Genomic DNA, 14,656 nt, shown 5'->3' with positions numbered 1-14,656 from the left:
ACACTTTGTCTGAGCTTTCTCAGTTTGCTGTCTTCATTTGATTCTGAGCACTACAAGATAGTGATTAGTTTTCTCTTACGCTTTATGGTCCATGGATGATCCAACCTTCAGAAAGAACTTTGCCCATGATCAGATGGCAACGCCTATATGACCTACCAGGCTGAATGCCAGACTACAACTTTAAAGAAACAGTTTAACCAAAAATGAAATGCACACAATTTACCCTCTTATCTTAAACATAGCCAGTCAGCCAAGGCATGTTTGAAATTGACTTTTTTAAATTTTGTACTGGAGCCACAAGGCAACAAGCACTAATTTATCTTCAAGTACCTGGAGAAGACCCATGTGGACACAGGGAGAAAGTGTTGCCAATTTAGTGACTTGTCACTAGATATGGCAACTATTTAGACCACTTTACTGACTTTATTTAAAAAAAAAAAAAAAGAGCCCAGCGACAAATCTAGCAATTTTTTGAGCAGACATTAATGACTGTTCTGCATGCGAAACGGCTCTCCAGCTGTTTATACGAGTTGAGAGAGTAAGTTCACTCGACTCACCACCAGTGTGTAAAGCCTGACTGAGTTGTGCTTATGTAAGCTGTTGTTCTCGACAACCAATCACTGATCGCCATTGTTCTCAACGACCAATCACTGATCACCTTTGTTCTCAGCAACCAATCACTGATCACCATTGTTCCCAACAACCAATCACTGATCACCTTTGTTCTCAGCAACCAATCACTGATCACCATTGTTCTCAGCAACCAATCACTGATCACCATTGTTCTCAACAACAAATCACTGATCACCATTGTTCCCAACAACCAATCACTGATCACCATTGTTTCCAACGACCAATCACTGATCACCATTGTTCTCAACGACCAATCACTGATCACCTTTGTTCTCAACGACCAATCACTGATCACCTTTGTTCTCAACGACCAATCACTGATCACCTTTGTTCTCTGCAACCAATCACTGATCACCTTTGTTCTCTGCAACCAATCACTGATCACCTTTGTTCTCAACAACAAATCACTGATCACCTTTGTTCTCAACAACCAATCATTGATCACCATTGTTCCCAAAGACCAATCACTGATCACCATTGTTCCCAAAGACCAATCACTGATCACCATTGTTCCCAAAGACCAATCACTGATCACCATTGTTTCCAATGACCAATCACTGATCATTTTTCCCACCTATTATATTCTATTATATTCCATCTGCTTTCACAAAATATTCCTTCTTCACGTTACATGTTTTATATGGAAACCATCATGAACGATCATGACGAAATAGTGAATATGCAAATTAGTCCATGACATCATCTGGTAACTGCTAGCAACTTTCTGAGCATGAAGTAGCTATTAGTAGCTATTTTTAACATTTTAAACAGACAAAACACCTCAAGCCTAGCACATCCCCAGATAGCACCAAACACAAACTAAAATAATTTCCAACTAATATATGTTTTTTTTTTTTTTTTCTTAAATCTCCATTACATCCATTACTTTACATGTAAATACTGTATGGAGCGCCTGTTTCTTTTATTCTAGCAACTCTGTCTCCATCTGCTGGTCTGACTATGAACTGCAGTCTTTTAAACCTTTTTTTTTAATCCTGACTGCAGTAAGTAAAATTAACCATTATAGTTTTTTAGCTATATTTTAGTTATATATTTCGTTAATATATTTAGTTCAATATATATATTTTTTTTAAAACAAGTTTGTAGTCATGGCTAGCTAAATGGTATCCTTGTGATTTCTGTATATTGGTGGGAGACACTGATCGTTACCATGGAAACGAATTCCTTCCTGCTTTTTCTGCCTTCTGTAGCGTTCTCTTTTGGCTGGTTGGTCAGTGCGCATGCGTGAGGTGGCGGCGGCGGTGGTAGGGAGAGGAGTACCGCGCATGCGCAGTACAAGAGTGTATCTTTGACAGCCACTCTGGCATGACCAGACTGTAAACAACACACGCACTGAAGCCGGAACTGCGAATATTAATGAATTAAATGGCCCGGATGGAATTTTGAAGCGGATTAGTTTTGTTATGGAAGCGTTATGCCCAGTAAATGTGAATGAATTCAGCTCCTGGAAGCAGAGTGAAGTGGAAGAAGAGAACCGCAGCCCGGATTGGGCCTGCACCCGGGGACACCTGTGACCAGGAGGCGCTTCATCATCATCATCATCATCATCCTCCTCCTCAAACTCCTCTTCATTCTCATCCTCCTCCGCGTTTCTACCACCTTCTAGTCCTTTTCTCTCCGTTCCTGGTCCTCTATTCAGTGCTCGGGGTGGTGATTTGGCGTCTGTGTGCACTTCTAGCCTGGTTTTTCAAGCCCATCTCTCGCACCATGGCTACCAGAGCGAGGGAAGCGGATGGCAGAGACAGCGATGCCACCGGAGATCTGATCAAAAAGCACCACAAACAGGCGTTTGAGTTCATCTCAGTGGCGCTGCGCATCGACGAGGATGAGAAAGGTAACACTTTCACTTTTAAAGGTGCAGTAGTCATTTGTTTTCGTTTCTTACTTCTACAAATAACCTGGAAGATGTTTAGAACAGGATAAGAAATATTGGTTTGACCCATGACTTCAGGAAAAGTGTAATAAGTGGCTGAGAAAAGACGTTTGGAAAACTGACTTCCGGTCCAGAACACATGCTTGTTTGGGCCTCCTGTCAGTCATTTTATTAACACACTACAGGCCACCGTAGATTCTGGAGCCAGTGGTTTGTGAATGTGGGTGAGAAATAATATTCAAACATCAAACCCACCTTCAGAACTGTTAGAAACCTAATATTGATCAAAATTTGACTTATCTTACCTCATGCACCTTTAATAACATCAATTAAACATGTCTAATCCAGGACACTACCCTTTTTTAAACAAAAAGTGGTCTCACACGTGATATACGTAAGGAATAAAACACTCCGTGTCGTGATGTTATAGGAAACTTACCAACGACAGGATGGTGTGATGAAGTGGAGTTATTGCTACCAGCCTGGAGGTGATTAACTTCCTATAACAGCAGTGTTTTATTCCTCTTATACCACAGCAATTTGCCAAGGATTACAATTTTGTCTCGTCATACTTCTTATCAGTTTGTAGTGGAACGTCCATGAAACGAGTCATTTCCTGTTCTTGCTTATGTTATAGCAGCTATAAACAGCTCATGTTACTGACAAACCTAAAAGCGTAAAATCCTCTGTCTTGAAGATGTCGGAACGTTTAAAGTTACAGCTTTACCTCTACCTGTTACAAAGCGCTGACACTGGAGACTCCTTCCCTAAATGCTAGATAAACAGCTCCTTCACCTTATCAGTGATTATATACAGTACATGTGGAACTACGAGCTTTAGACACATTACTGAAAAACCGATGTGGGTGCTGCGATACCGAACAGGAAGGTCTGTGTCATCTTTTTTCAAAGCCATGTCCACTTTCTGGACTAGCTGTAGACAATTTGCAAACGCTTGTTTGTGTGCCGTTTGCAGTGATGTTGTGTTTATACAGTAACCCTGCATACGCCCTAGAGCGAGTGGCCTAGAATGGAATAATCAGGGTATTGATCGCCCACATGACATCTCGCATAGTATCAGCACTGTGTCTGATCTCCTCTTCTCCCACACCCATGAGGATAAACCAGGTCATATCACTATCACTGCACACATCTGCATGCTTTGAAAGAAAATTTGTGTTGTTTGCAAAGCAGCAGTTAGCGTACTGGATGGTTTAGCCTGTGTTACCCCGAACTACACCTCTGTCTTTATGCCTCTGAGCTGTACACTTTTTTTTAAAGTGTTAATCCAATTCAAAAGCTGAAATCACTTTTTTTTTTTTTCCTCTTCAGTTTTCAGCCCCATTTTCTCCCTAATTTGGTCTTGGCCAATTTCCACCAACCAGCCAGCGCTCCCCTGTCATACGAAAGCTAGGATGAATGCAAACACATGCCTCTTGTAAGACACATGAAGCCAGCCAACCAGATCTTTTTCACAGCGTAGCTCAACATACTCGGAGGAAAGCGCTATCAGCCTTCTTCCACATACATGAGCTCACAGACATCCAATGATTGGCTAGTGTTGCTATGATTGACAGGGGAGAGAGAGGGAGTATACCATCCTCCAACGAAAAGGTGAATACTTTTCTGTTGCACCACTCTGGAGCTTCCTTTCTTTTTTTAAAGCATATCTCTAATTTAGAAGCTGAATTGGTGGTTTGATGATCTAGAATATTTTTGCGTGCGTGATTTGCGTGGATTGCAGCGTGAAGTTTGTCCAAAAAAAAAGCACAAAATAGTACATACTCTGATAACCTGTTGATCCACTAACTCTGCGTTTAACTAGCAAACCGCAAACAGCTCATCTCGCTTGAACTTTCTGTTATGGGCGAGTTTGGCGACTGCTAGGATTGTTGATTGTGGGCGTGGCCTGTCCAGTTTTTTAAAGTGCTGATATGAGATCATAGCAGCCCAAATGTGTACACTCTAGTTACACCCAGGAAGTTTTGAAGTTTTTTTTTTTTTTTTTTTAATATTTGAGCACAAAATGTGGAACTAAATATAAATGCAGTGAGTGTTTCTGTATCTGTATCTGTTCAGTGCTACAAAATTTGCTTATCTGTATACAGATTTAAACCTGATGTTGGCGTGGCCTAAACCGGAAAGTTTTCTTCTTCTTTAAAATAAATAAATAAATAAATATATACCACTGTATCCTTGGAAACGCTGAAAAACACGGCGAAAAAAACAGAGGGTCTGATATTGTAGGGGTACTACTCTAATGATTTGTGTGTGTTTGTGTGTGTGTGTGTGTGCGTGTGTGTGTGTGTGTGTATACGTGTGTGTGCGCGTGTTCTAGGACACAAGGATCAGGCGGTGCAGTGGTACCGTAAGGGCATCGCTGAGCTGGAGAAAGGCATCTGCATTGAGGTCACAGGCACTGGTGAGTCAGCATCCATCACCTCTCTATTAGTCTCCAAAATATCGACATCTAACCTGACTCTGTGTGTGTGTGTGTGTGTGTTCGATGTTCTCTTTAGGGGAGAAAGCAGAACGAGCCAGGCGGCTACAAGCTAAAATGAACAACAACCTAATTATGGCCAAAGAACGTTTGCAACTACTGGGTGAGCACTTCAGTTAGGAGACTGCATTACCCAGAATTCCCTTTAAACCTCCAATCATCAATTTCATGGTGAAGATTTTGCTTCATCAGTGGAGGAATGTATCAGGCTTGTGTTAGTCCTCAGCTGTTTGAGTTGTGTGAGGAAGTTTGGGGTGTGACTCATTCCCGCACTCGTATCTTATTTCCTTAAAGTCACAATACATTGTTGAAATTCATAACAAAGACTTAACCATGGCATTAACTGTAGTGTTATATCCTCTCGTATTCTCACAGAAGTGTGTGTGGTACATTCAGATATCAGAGCAATGATCCAATGTATAAAAATACGCTCAAAGACGCCCAGAACATTTGAGTAATAAATCACTTAATAAGTCAGTTCCAGTAAAAATTGACCCTCATTAAAATCCAGATTGTGTTCATATGTAAACTAGAAACGCCCCAATCCTACACGGTCCCTTCTCCTGGTAAACCAGTGTAGCGAGGCCTCATTTGCATATCAGAACCTGATAGGCTCTTACAGTTTATGATGTAACAACATGTTCTCCTGGTACTTAGGCTTTTGAATGTCCGTTAAAATACTTTGGCAATAAAAAGAAATTTGTGGCAACTTTTTAAAATATTATAATATCATATATTTTAAAATATATCATACATTTATATTATACTTATGTTCTATTTAAATTTTAATATTTTATTATTTTATATAATGCGTTTTTATGAAATTTATGGTGACCCTAAACCAACCAACAATCCATCAGAATGTCAGTTTGTCATGGTTGCTGGCTTCGCAGCTCCGAGCTGTGCACATCCACAGGAATGCTGTTGGATAATCTGACATGGAACATATTATTCCCTGATTCGCTTTATTCAGTAGCTCTATTTGGATTTGTTTTTTTTCCTCTCTCATACTTTATTATTTCATACTTCACTCACTCTAAATGTTTCCCTTTTTCTCCCGCCTCTTCCTCTCTTTCTGTTTCTCTCTGACTGTCTCTCTCTGAATCTGACTTTCTCTCTGACTGTTTGTGACTCTGTCTTTCTCTCTGACTCTACCTGATTTACTCTTTCTGACTCTTTGACTTTCTGCCTCTAATTCTCTGACTCTCTCTGTCTGACACTGACTCTTCCGGACTCTCACTTTCTTTTTCTGTCTCTCTTTGTCTGATTGTCTCTTTCTCTCTCTGACTTTGTCTCTCTTTGACTCTCTCTCTCTCTGACTCTTTGACATTTGCCTTTGATTCTCTGACTCTCTCTGTCTGACACTTTGTCTCTCTGACTCTCACTTTCTCTCTCTGACTCTCTCTGTCTCATGCTCTCTCTTTGACTCTCTCTCTCTCTCTGACTCTGACATTTGCCTTTGATTCTCTGACTCTCTCTGTCTGACACTTTGTCTCTCTGACTCTCACTTTCTCTCTCTGACTCTGTCTCTCTCTCTCTCTCTCTCTCTCTCTCTCTCTCTCTGACTCTTTGTGGCTCGCTCTGTTTGTCGGGTTGGTGATGGTTAAGCCGAGCTGAGCTCAGATTCCTCGCACGCTGTAAACACTGACAGCATTAACTCTCCTCTCTCCAACGGCAGCCTCCGCCCAGGTGAGGAAAGGAGAGAAGATAAAATCTACTGGTCCAAAAATAGACTTTAATATCCAGTCAGTTAGTTGATATCGTGAGTTACAGTGAAGCTATAAAATTACTGACAGTTGATGATATTAAAAGATGCTCAGAAAAGAGAGTCATGATGTCGGTTATTGTTTGTATGAGTTGCATGAAATTGTCCACTGTTTTATTGGTGCATTTTTAGCAAAACTACATATGTTTGTTTATCGTGAAGATTCCTTTGGTAGAAATATTGTGAGATGAATTTTTTTGCTTTAAATGTGCATATATAAATTTGATTTAAAAGATATTATAGCATTTTTGTGTATTTAAACATTTGTGTGTGTGTGATGGTTTACAGCCAGCAGTGTTGAACCTAAGAAGACAGACACCTCTTCATCTCTGGTGAAGGTGAAGCCTGCTAGACCTCCCTCCAGCGCCCCCCAGCGCACAAGTGGGTTCACTGCACCAGCTGCAGGCCGAACTGGACCCCAGTCCAACCACAAGGTACTGAGTATGCACGTGTACACACACACACAAACACACACTTGTTAATTAGTCTTTGCTCTGGTGAAAAGCTAAAGGTGTCTATTTTAATATTAAATAGAAAAAATAACTTATGATTTGGTTGTGCCTCTGATTCAATTCACTTAAAACAGTCGTTTGAAGTAAGTGAATCACTCAAGTGGTTACGATGATAGGATTAGGATGACTTTACTATCTATGTAAAGTCATCCTAATATGACACTACTATCTGTAGTGTATATCTAGTGGTAGGATACTGTGTGTGAGTATGTGGGTGTGTGTGCATGTTTGTATGTGTGTGCGCATCAAAGTTAGCTTACTATTATTTTAGCTTTTCTTATTTTACTATGCTTATTTTATTGTCTGGATGAGAAAAATAACTTTCGAATTGTTCACGGATCTGAATTGATTCACCTGAGTCGTTGAAAATAAATGAATCATTTACAAAGTGGTTAGGATTAGAATGACTTTATATCTGTATCTGTAGTACTTCATGTAATATTTTGTGTATTTAGTAATAGGATACGTTGTGTGTGTGCGTACTATGTGTGTGCACATACTGTAGGTTTTAACTTATTGCTTATTTTAGTGCTTAAATGAAAAAAGAATGTTTGTGCCTCTGAATTGATTCATGTAAAAGAATCGTTTGAAATAAATGAAACACTCACAATGCCGTTACGATTAGACTAACTATATATCTGTAGCTCTTCAATTACTATTTAGTAGTTTTAGTAATTGAATGCTCTGTGTGTGTGTGTGTGTGTGTGTGTGTCAGGCTCCAGCAGGTCGGGGAGCTGCCAGAGGGAGCACTAAAGCCAGCGCTGCTCCTTCCACTCCACAGAGGAAGAGAGACATGAAGAACTTTAAGAACGTGGACAGCAAACTGGCCAACCTCATCCTCAATGAGATAGTGGACAGGTGAGAGAGAGAGAGAGAGAAAAGAAAGAAAAGTGAGACGGAGAGAGAGACAAGACAGAGAGCGATAGGACACGCCGCCTCCTGATTGAACTCGTTACTGTATTATAAACTGTACATGAATGCATCATGTGTGCTGTACAGTCCGAGTTACTCTATTATAGTAGCTTGTGTGTGTGTGTGTGTGTGTGTATGTGTATGTGTGTGTGTGTGTGTGTGTGTGTGTGTGTGTGTGTTGCAGTGGCTCGGCGGTGAGGTTCGAGGATGTAGCAGGTCAGGAGTTGGCCAAACAGGCACTGCAGGAGATCGTGATCCTGCCAGCACTGCGGCCTGAGGTACGACACACACACACACACACACACACACACACTGTGTCTCACAACATACACCATGCATTATGTGTTGTTGTTGTTGTTGTAGTTGTTTACAGGGCTGAGAGCTCCAGCGAGAGGACTGCTGCTGTTTGGGCCTCCTGGTAACGGGAAGACCATGCTGGTACGAGACACACTCACTGCTTCACTGCTTCAATACACACTACTCATCCAGACAGTCATCCATTTTTCTGTGTGTGTGTGTGTGTGTGTGTGTGTGTGTGTGTGTTTCTCTCCTCCAGGCAAAAGCTGTTGCCATGGAATCCAACGCTACCTTCTTCAACATCAGTGCTGCCAGTCTGACCTCCAAATACGTCAGTGATTTTTCTTTCTTTCCTTTCTTTCTTTCGTTCATTAAATTCTTTCTTTCTCTCTGCCTTCTTTTCATTTGTTTTTCTGTATTTATTTATTTCTTGCCTTCCTTTTATTTATGTTTGTTTGTTCATACCATTCTCTCTCTCTCTCTCTGTCACTTAATCCTTTCTTTCTTTCTCTCCCCTTCCTTCCCTCCTAGTCATCTCTGTTATTTATAGAATGGGTTATTAGTCATCAGTTATTAGATGTGAGTGTGTGTGTGTGTGTGTGTGCACGCACTTGTGTAGGTTGGCGAAGGTGAGAAATTGGTACGCGCTCTGTTTGCCGTTGCCCGAGAACTGCAGCCGTCAATCATCTTCATTGGTGAGAAACCACACACACACACACAAACTAACCATGACATGACCTTTAGCTTACTAATACCATTCTGGTGATTATGCGTGTGTGTGTGTGTGGGTGTGTGTGTCTGTAGATGAAATAGACAGTCTCCTGTGTGAAAGGAGAGAAGGAGAGCATGATGCCAGCAGGAGACTGAAGACTGAGTTCCTCATTGAGTTTGATGGGGTATGAATCTCTCTTTCTCTCTCTCTTCCTCTCTCTCTCTCTCTCTCCTCTCATGTCCTTATTATCTGTCTGTCTGTCTGTCTGTGTCTCATTCTCTTTCTGCTAACTATATTTGAACATTAGTTCTACTTTGCGTTTCTGGAGGTTTATAGTGTGTGTGTGTGTGTGTGTGTGTGTGTGTGTGTGTGTGCGCGCGTGTGTAGGTACAGTCAGGAGGAGACGACCGGGTGCTGGTGATGGGAGCCACAAATCGTCCTCAGGAGTTGGACGAGGCCGTGCTCAGGTTCTCACTGATCTCATCATGTCCTTTCTGTTTCAGTGTTAATGTGAACTCTACCTTTAATTCCTCACTCTGTGTGTGTGTGTGTGTGTGTGTGTGTGTGTGTGTGTAAAACGTGCAGGCGCTTTGCGAAGAGGATTTACGTGACCTTACCCTCAGAAGAGGTACGTCTCAGAGTGAAGCGTTCATGTTTAAGAGAAATAAAAGCACTTTTTATAGTCAAGCAATTGTATTTATACTAGGGTTGCCAGGTTTGCAGTATTCACACAGATTCCTTCTACTTTCTCACTACCTAGACACACTGTTATTATTGTCAGTGCTGAGTCTCCTCTCATGAGCACACTTTTTGTTACCGTTCTCAGCATGAACTCTGCTGATTATTTGCTTTACTCAGTCTCAAAGCTATCCTTTATTTAACACAATATCCAAAATAATGACATTGTTTAAAACTCTTAGTGAAGAGGCTTTCAAATGATGTCTCAACAGATGTTATTACTAAGCCTGAACTGTGTGTGTGTGTGTGTGTGTGTTGCAGACTCGGCTGAAGCTGCTGAAGAATCTCCTGAGTAAACATGGCAACCCACTGACGCAGAAAGAACTGAATCAGCTAGCCAAGTCTGTGTTCTCTAACACACACACACATACACACAAACATAAATGTGTAAGAGAAGAGGGCTTTTGTGGTAATCATAGTGCTCTGTGTGTGTGTGTGTGTGTGTGTGTGTGTGTGTGTGTGTGTGTGTGTGTGTGTGTGTGTGTGTGTGTGTAGGATGACTGATGGTTACTCAGGCAGTGATCTGACCTCCTTGGCTAAAGACGCTGCACTGGGACCCATACGAGGTGAGATTAAAGAAAAGAAATGCACGTATGTATTTTTGTGTATATTCTGTCTGTAATCTGATCTCTGCTTGTCTACAGAGCTTCTTCCAGAGCAAGTGAGGAACATGGCAGCAAATGAGGTACAGTTCTTCTTGCTTCATTTCTGATTTGTGTGTTCTTATGTGTGGTAATTTATATGTATCGTCTTCTTAGATGATTAACGAGCTTGTTGATGACTCTTGTTCGACTGTGTGATGTACAAAAGATACATTTAAGTGTGATTCAGTTATTTCACAAATGGCTCAGTTTTAATCAGAAAAGTGTTTAAGGAGCGGGAGGCCCCGCCTCCTTCACTGGGACTGAGACACTGAGGCCCCGCCTCCTTCACTGGGACTGAGACACTGAGGCCCCGCCTCCTTCAATAAGGCTGACAGACACAGAGGCCATGCCTCCTTCACTGGGACTGAGACACGGAGGCCACGCCTCCTTCACTAGGACTGAGACACGGAGGCCACGCCTCCTTCACTAGGACTGAGACACGGAGGCCCCGCCTCCTTCACTAGGACTGAGACACGGAGGCCCCGCCTCCTTCACTGGGACTGAGACCCGGAGGCCACGCCTCCTTCACTAGGACTGAGACACGGAGGCCCCGCCTCCTTCACTGGGACTGAGACACGGAGGCCCCGCCTCCTTCACTGGGACTGAGACATGGAGGCCCCGCCTCCTTCAATGGGACTGAGACACTGAGGCCACGCCTCCTTCACTGGGACTGAGACACTGAGGCCACGCCTCCTTCACTGGGACTGAGACACTGAGGCCACGCCTCCTTCACTGGGACTGAGACACGGAGGCCCCGCCTCCTTCAATGGGACTGAGACACTGAGGCCACGCCTCCTTCACTGGGACTGATGGGCCAAAATAATATCTCTATCTCTGTTTTTCTCTCTCTCTTGTAGATGAGGAACATCCGTTTCTCGGATTTCGCCGAGTCTCTGAAGAAGATCAAGAAGAGTGTCAGTCCTCAGACTCTGGAGCAGTATGCACGCTGGAACCGGGAGTATGGAGACACCACTGCTGTATGACACACACACAAACACTCCTTCTTGTTTTACCTCTGGACTGTGACGTGAGACATTATTGGTCTTTTCCAAATAGATGAAGCAAACTGTTCTTACTGTTTTTACGCTGTTTACCCTTTTGGAGAGCAGACACTTTTGAATGAGAGTTTGTTCTTACTGTGATTGAACACGCTTGTGATTTGGGAGACGTCACACATGAGGACACTTTTGATTCACACAAATCCCTGGGGAAGAAAAAAAGGATGATTGCTTTGTTTACGTGTTAAATTACCAGAAGAAATGAGGCTTCCACGTTATAAATCGCACATCTTCAGGTTTTGTTTTTCTCTTACTGCATGCTCAAAACAAGAACCGGCCCAAACGGGAACCAGCAGAAGTTGAGGTATCTGTTACTTTTCCACCAACTGGAAAGACGACTGGAGCGGTCATAGTGACAGTGACATCATCAGTTGTGTGCATCAACACATGCTGTTAAGTTGAACATGGAAAAGGTACTTGGATTAACACTTTGGTTTTCTGGCAGTTTGGCCGTTGTAAACAACATATACGAAATGACAGAATGGTTCATTGATGACAGGTTTTTAAATTGCATTAATGTTAAGACAAAACATTGCAGAATTAGTCATTTTAATACTGCTGTGTTTATTCTGACATAAAACTACCATACTACAAACTACATTATTCTGAAATAAAACTACACAAAACTACACATTTTAACAAACCCAGCGCCAACATCTGTAACTGTTATGTATTTAATTTTTTTTTCTTCAATATTCAGTGTGTATCAACACACAGTGTTATTAGCCCCGCCCCCAAGGATGCGTCTGGTGGTTCTTCGCACCTGTGCCTTAGTTTTTCTGCAGCTTCCTGATACGAATATCAGGCTGTTAGAATGAGGTACAGTCTGAGATGTGTGCTGTAGCAGAGACAGGCAGTGATCTCAGCTTTTGTGTGCTTTGTACAGAGTGTATAATGACTGTATTTCAGAATAATGTAAATAAACTCAGTAATATGGCCAAGAAATCTCACTGACGTGTATGGAAGTGCCAAAAGCCCTGTATTTAAAGCAATAACTTGTGAACTCATGATGTTAGACGAGACTTACCCTGTGTACTGTGTGTAGTACTTCTGGTAAGAGCCAGAGAACTTACCTATGTTGTAAATTTGTAGTTGTTGAAGGAATTTTGTGATCGTTTTCACTCGTTTGTATGTTTCTGCAGTGTCAGGTATTGACCAGTAGGGGGCAGCAGATGCACAGCAAATCTACGGGTCACTGCAAAATAAAGCATGAAATGGAGAGCAAATTATATTACAATATTACAGAAGCTTAAAGGATTTGTGTGTGTGTGTGTGTGTGTGTGTGTGTGTGTGTGTGTATTTAATGTCTGTGTTGTGGCATCTTCATTATACAAGTTCTCCCTGCTGAAAAAAATGAACAATAAAAACCCTCATAGAATTTTTTATTGGTTTTAATGGGAATTGTGTTAGTTTTAATGGATACTGTAATGGTCCATGTGGGTCTCTACTGGTCATTTGTTGCCTTCTATTGGTGGCATGTTATGTCTAGTGGATGCCATTAAGGACCAGTAATGGTTTTAATGTTTAGCTGATGGTTTGTAATGGTATTTGTAATAGAAACCATCAGAATTTCTGTGTTAGTTTCTGTTATTTATTATTATTTTTTTTCAGCAGGGCTGCATGTATATTATACACCTCTTCAGATATAAAGCATTTATAAAGTACATCCAGTATAAACATAAGAAATCAGGGTCGAAAACATTTCATTATAGTACAGTATTTTTCTCATGAATAGCAAAAGTAGATTTATAGAGATTATATTATGGAAATTGACCTTTATAAAAAGCTTTTTGTTTTTTGTTTTGACTTATAAAGACCTAGCAACATTAAGAACATGTGAAACCTGTATCTATTTCAGCAGCTACAGAGGCCCCTCCATGTTTTAAACATCCTTTATAAACAGTTTATTTACACCACACTGCACATTAATTGCAAATGAAAGTGTTAAAATCATGTTAATATTCTTATATTCACTTAATAGCAATTTGAACTTAATGAGAAGAAAATCAATTCACCATTGAAGCACTTGAACTATGCTACAAAGAAAAGAATAACAACTCCAAGTAGCTCATTTTGACGTTAATATGAGAAGTATATTTAGAATTATAAACTATTTCAGTGAAAGAGACTATGTTTATGTGGTCTTGAATTAAATACTGAACATTTTAGGTGATTCAGTAAATTTCAAAGTTGGCTAGCAAGCTAGCAATTCGACACTCAAGTCGCCATGGTAACAGGACCCTTTCCACAAAGTTGCATTTAGCAATGTAGCTAGCTAGATAGTTTGTTGATAAGGGGTGTAAAGTCGTATTTAATTATCTATCTATCTATCTATCTATCTATCTATCTAACCAACCATCTATCTATCTATCTATCTATCTAACCAACCATCTATCTATCTATCTATCTATCGATCTATCTAACCAACCAACCAACCATCTATCTATCTATTTATCTATCTATCTATCTAACCAACCATCTATCTATCTATCTATCGATCTATCTAACCAACCAACCAACCAACCATCTATCTATCTATCTATCTAACCAACCATCTATCTATCTATCTATCTATCTATCTATCTATCTAACCATCTATCTATCTATCTATCTATCTATCTATCTATCTATCTAACCAACCAACCATCTATCTATCTGTCTATCCAACCATCTATCTATCTATCTATCTATCTATCTATCTATCTATCCAACCATCTATCTATCTAACCAACCAACCAACCATCAATCTATATAACCAACCATCTATCTATCTATCTATCTATCTATCTATCTATCTATCTATCTAACCAACCATCCATCCATCCATCCATCCATCCATCCATCCATCCATCCATCCATCCATCCATCCATCCATCCATCCATCCATCCATCCATCCATCCATCTATCTATCTATCTATCTATCTATCTGTCTAACCAACCATCTATCTATCTATCGATCTATCTAACCAACCAACCAACCATCTATCTATC

At 40.9% G+C, this 14,656-nt stretch overlaps 1 protein-coding gene across 2 annotated transcripts; it reads left to right on the top strand.

The window, feature by feature from the left end:
• The first annotated feature begins 1,904 nt into the window (after nt 1–1,904).
• On the top strand, nt 1,905–12,918 carry spast (spastin). 2 transcript variants are annotated; one of them, XM_026932137.3, is made up of 17 exons: nt 1,905–2,488; nt 4,865–4,948; nt 5,046–5,129; nt 6,635–6,715; nt 7,080–7,225; nt 8,019–8,161; nt 8,400–8,493; nt 8,579–8,653; nt 8,772–8,843; nt 9,132–9,207; nt 9,317–9,408; nt 9,612–9,691; nt 9,810–9,852; nt 10,224–10,303; nt 10,458–10,528; nt 10,607–10,647; nt 11,464–12,918. In XM_026932137.3, exons 1-17 carry the CDS (start codon nt 2,086–2,088, stop codon nt 11,587–11,589), a joined length of 1,791 nt encoding a protein of 596 aa, XP_026787938.3. In that variant the 5' UTR covers nt 1,905–2,085; the 3' UTR covers nt 11,590–12,918. The 2 variants fall into 2 exon arrangements, with proteins under 2 accessions (XP_026787938.3, XP_026787939.3); XM_026932138.3 differs by lacking the exon at nt 6,635–6,715 and having other exon boundaries at nt 1,908–2,488.
• The last annotated feature ends 1,738 nt before the right edge of the window (nt 12,919–14,656 follow it).

Source organism: Pangasianodon hypophthalmus, chromosome 26, assembly GCF_027358585.1.
Source record: "Pangasianodon hypophthalmus isolate fPanHyp1 chromosome 26, fPanHyp1.pri, whole genome shotgun sequence".
NCBI classification, from domain to species: domain Eukaryota; kingdom Metazoa; phylum Chordata; class Actinopteri; order Siluriformes; family Pangasiidae; genus Pangasianodon; species Pangasianodon hypophthalmus.
The sequence above is the reverse complement of the archived record's forward strand: the minus strand, read 5'-3'. Positions and strand labels throughout refer to the sequence as shown.

What these genes read in the sequence shown, in the direction of transcription:
- spast (XM_026932137.3), top strand. Translation starts at nt 2,086, where the DNA reads ATGAATTCAGCTCCTGGAAGCAGAGTGAAGTGGAAGAAGAGAACCGCA. An exon ending in CCAGTCTGACCTCCAAATAC is followed by an intron (nt 8,844 to 9,131) that starts GTCAGTGATTTT and finishes GCACTTGTGTAG; the next exon opens with GTTGGCGAAGGTGAGAAATT. An exon ending in GAACTGAATCAGCTAGCCAA is followed by an intron (nt 10,304 to 10,457) that starts GTCTGTGTTCTC and finishes GTGTGTGTGTAG; the next exon opens with GATGACTGATGGTTACTCAG.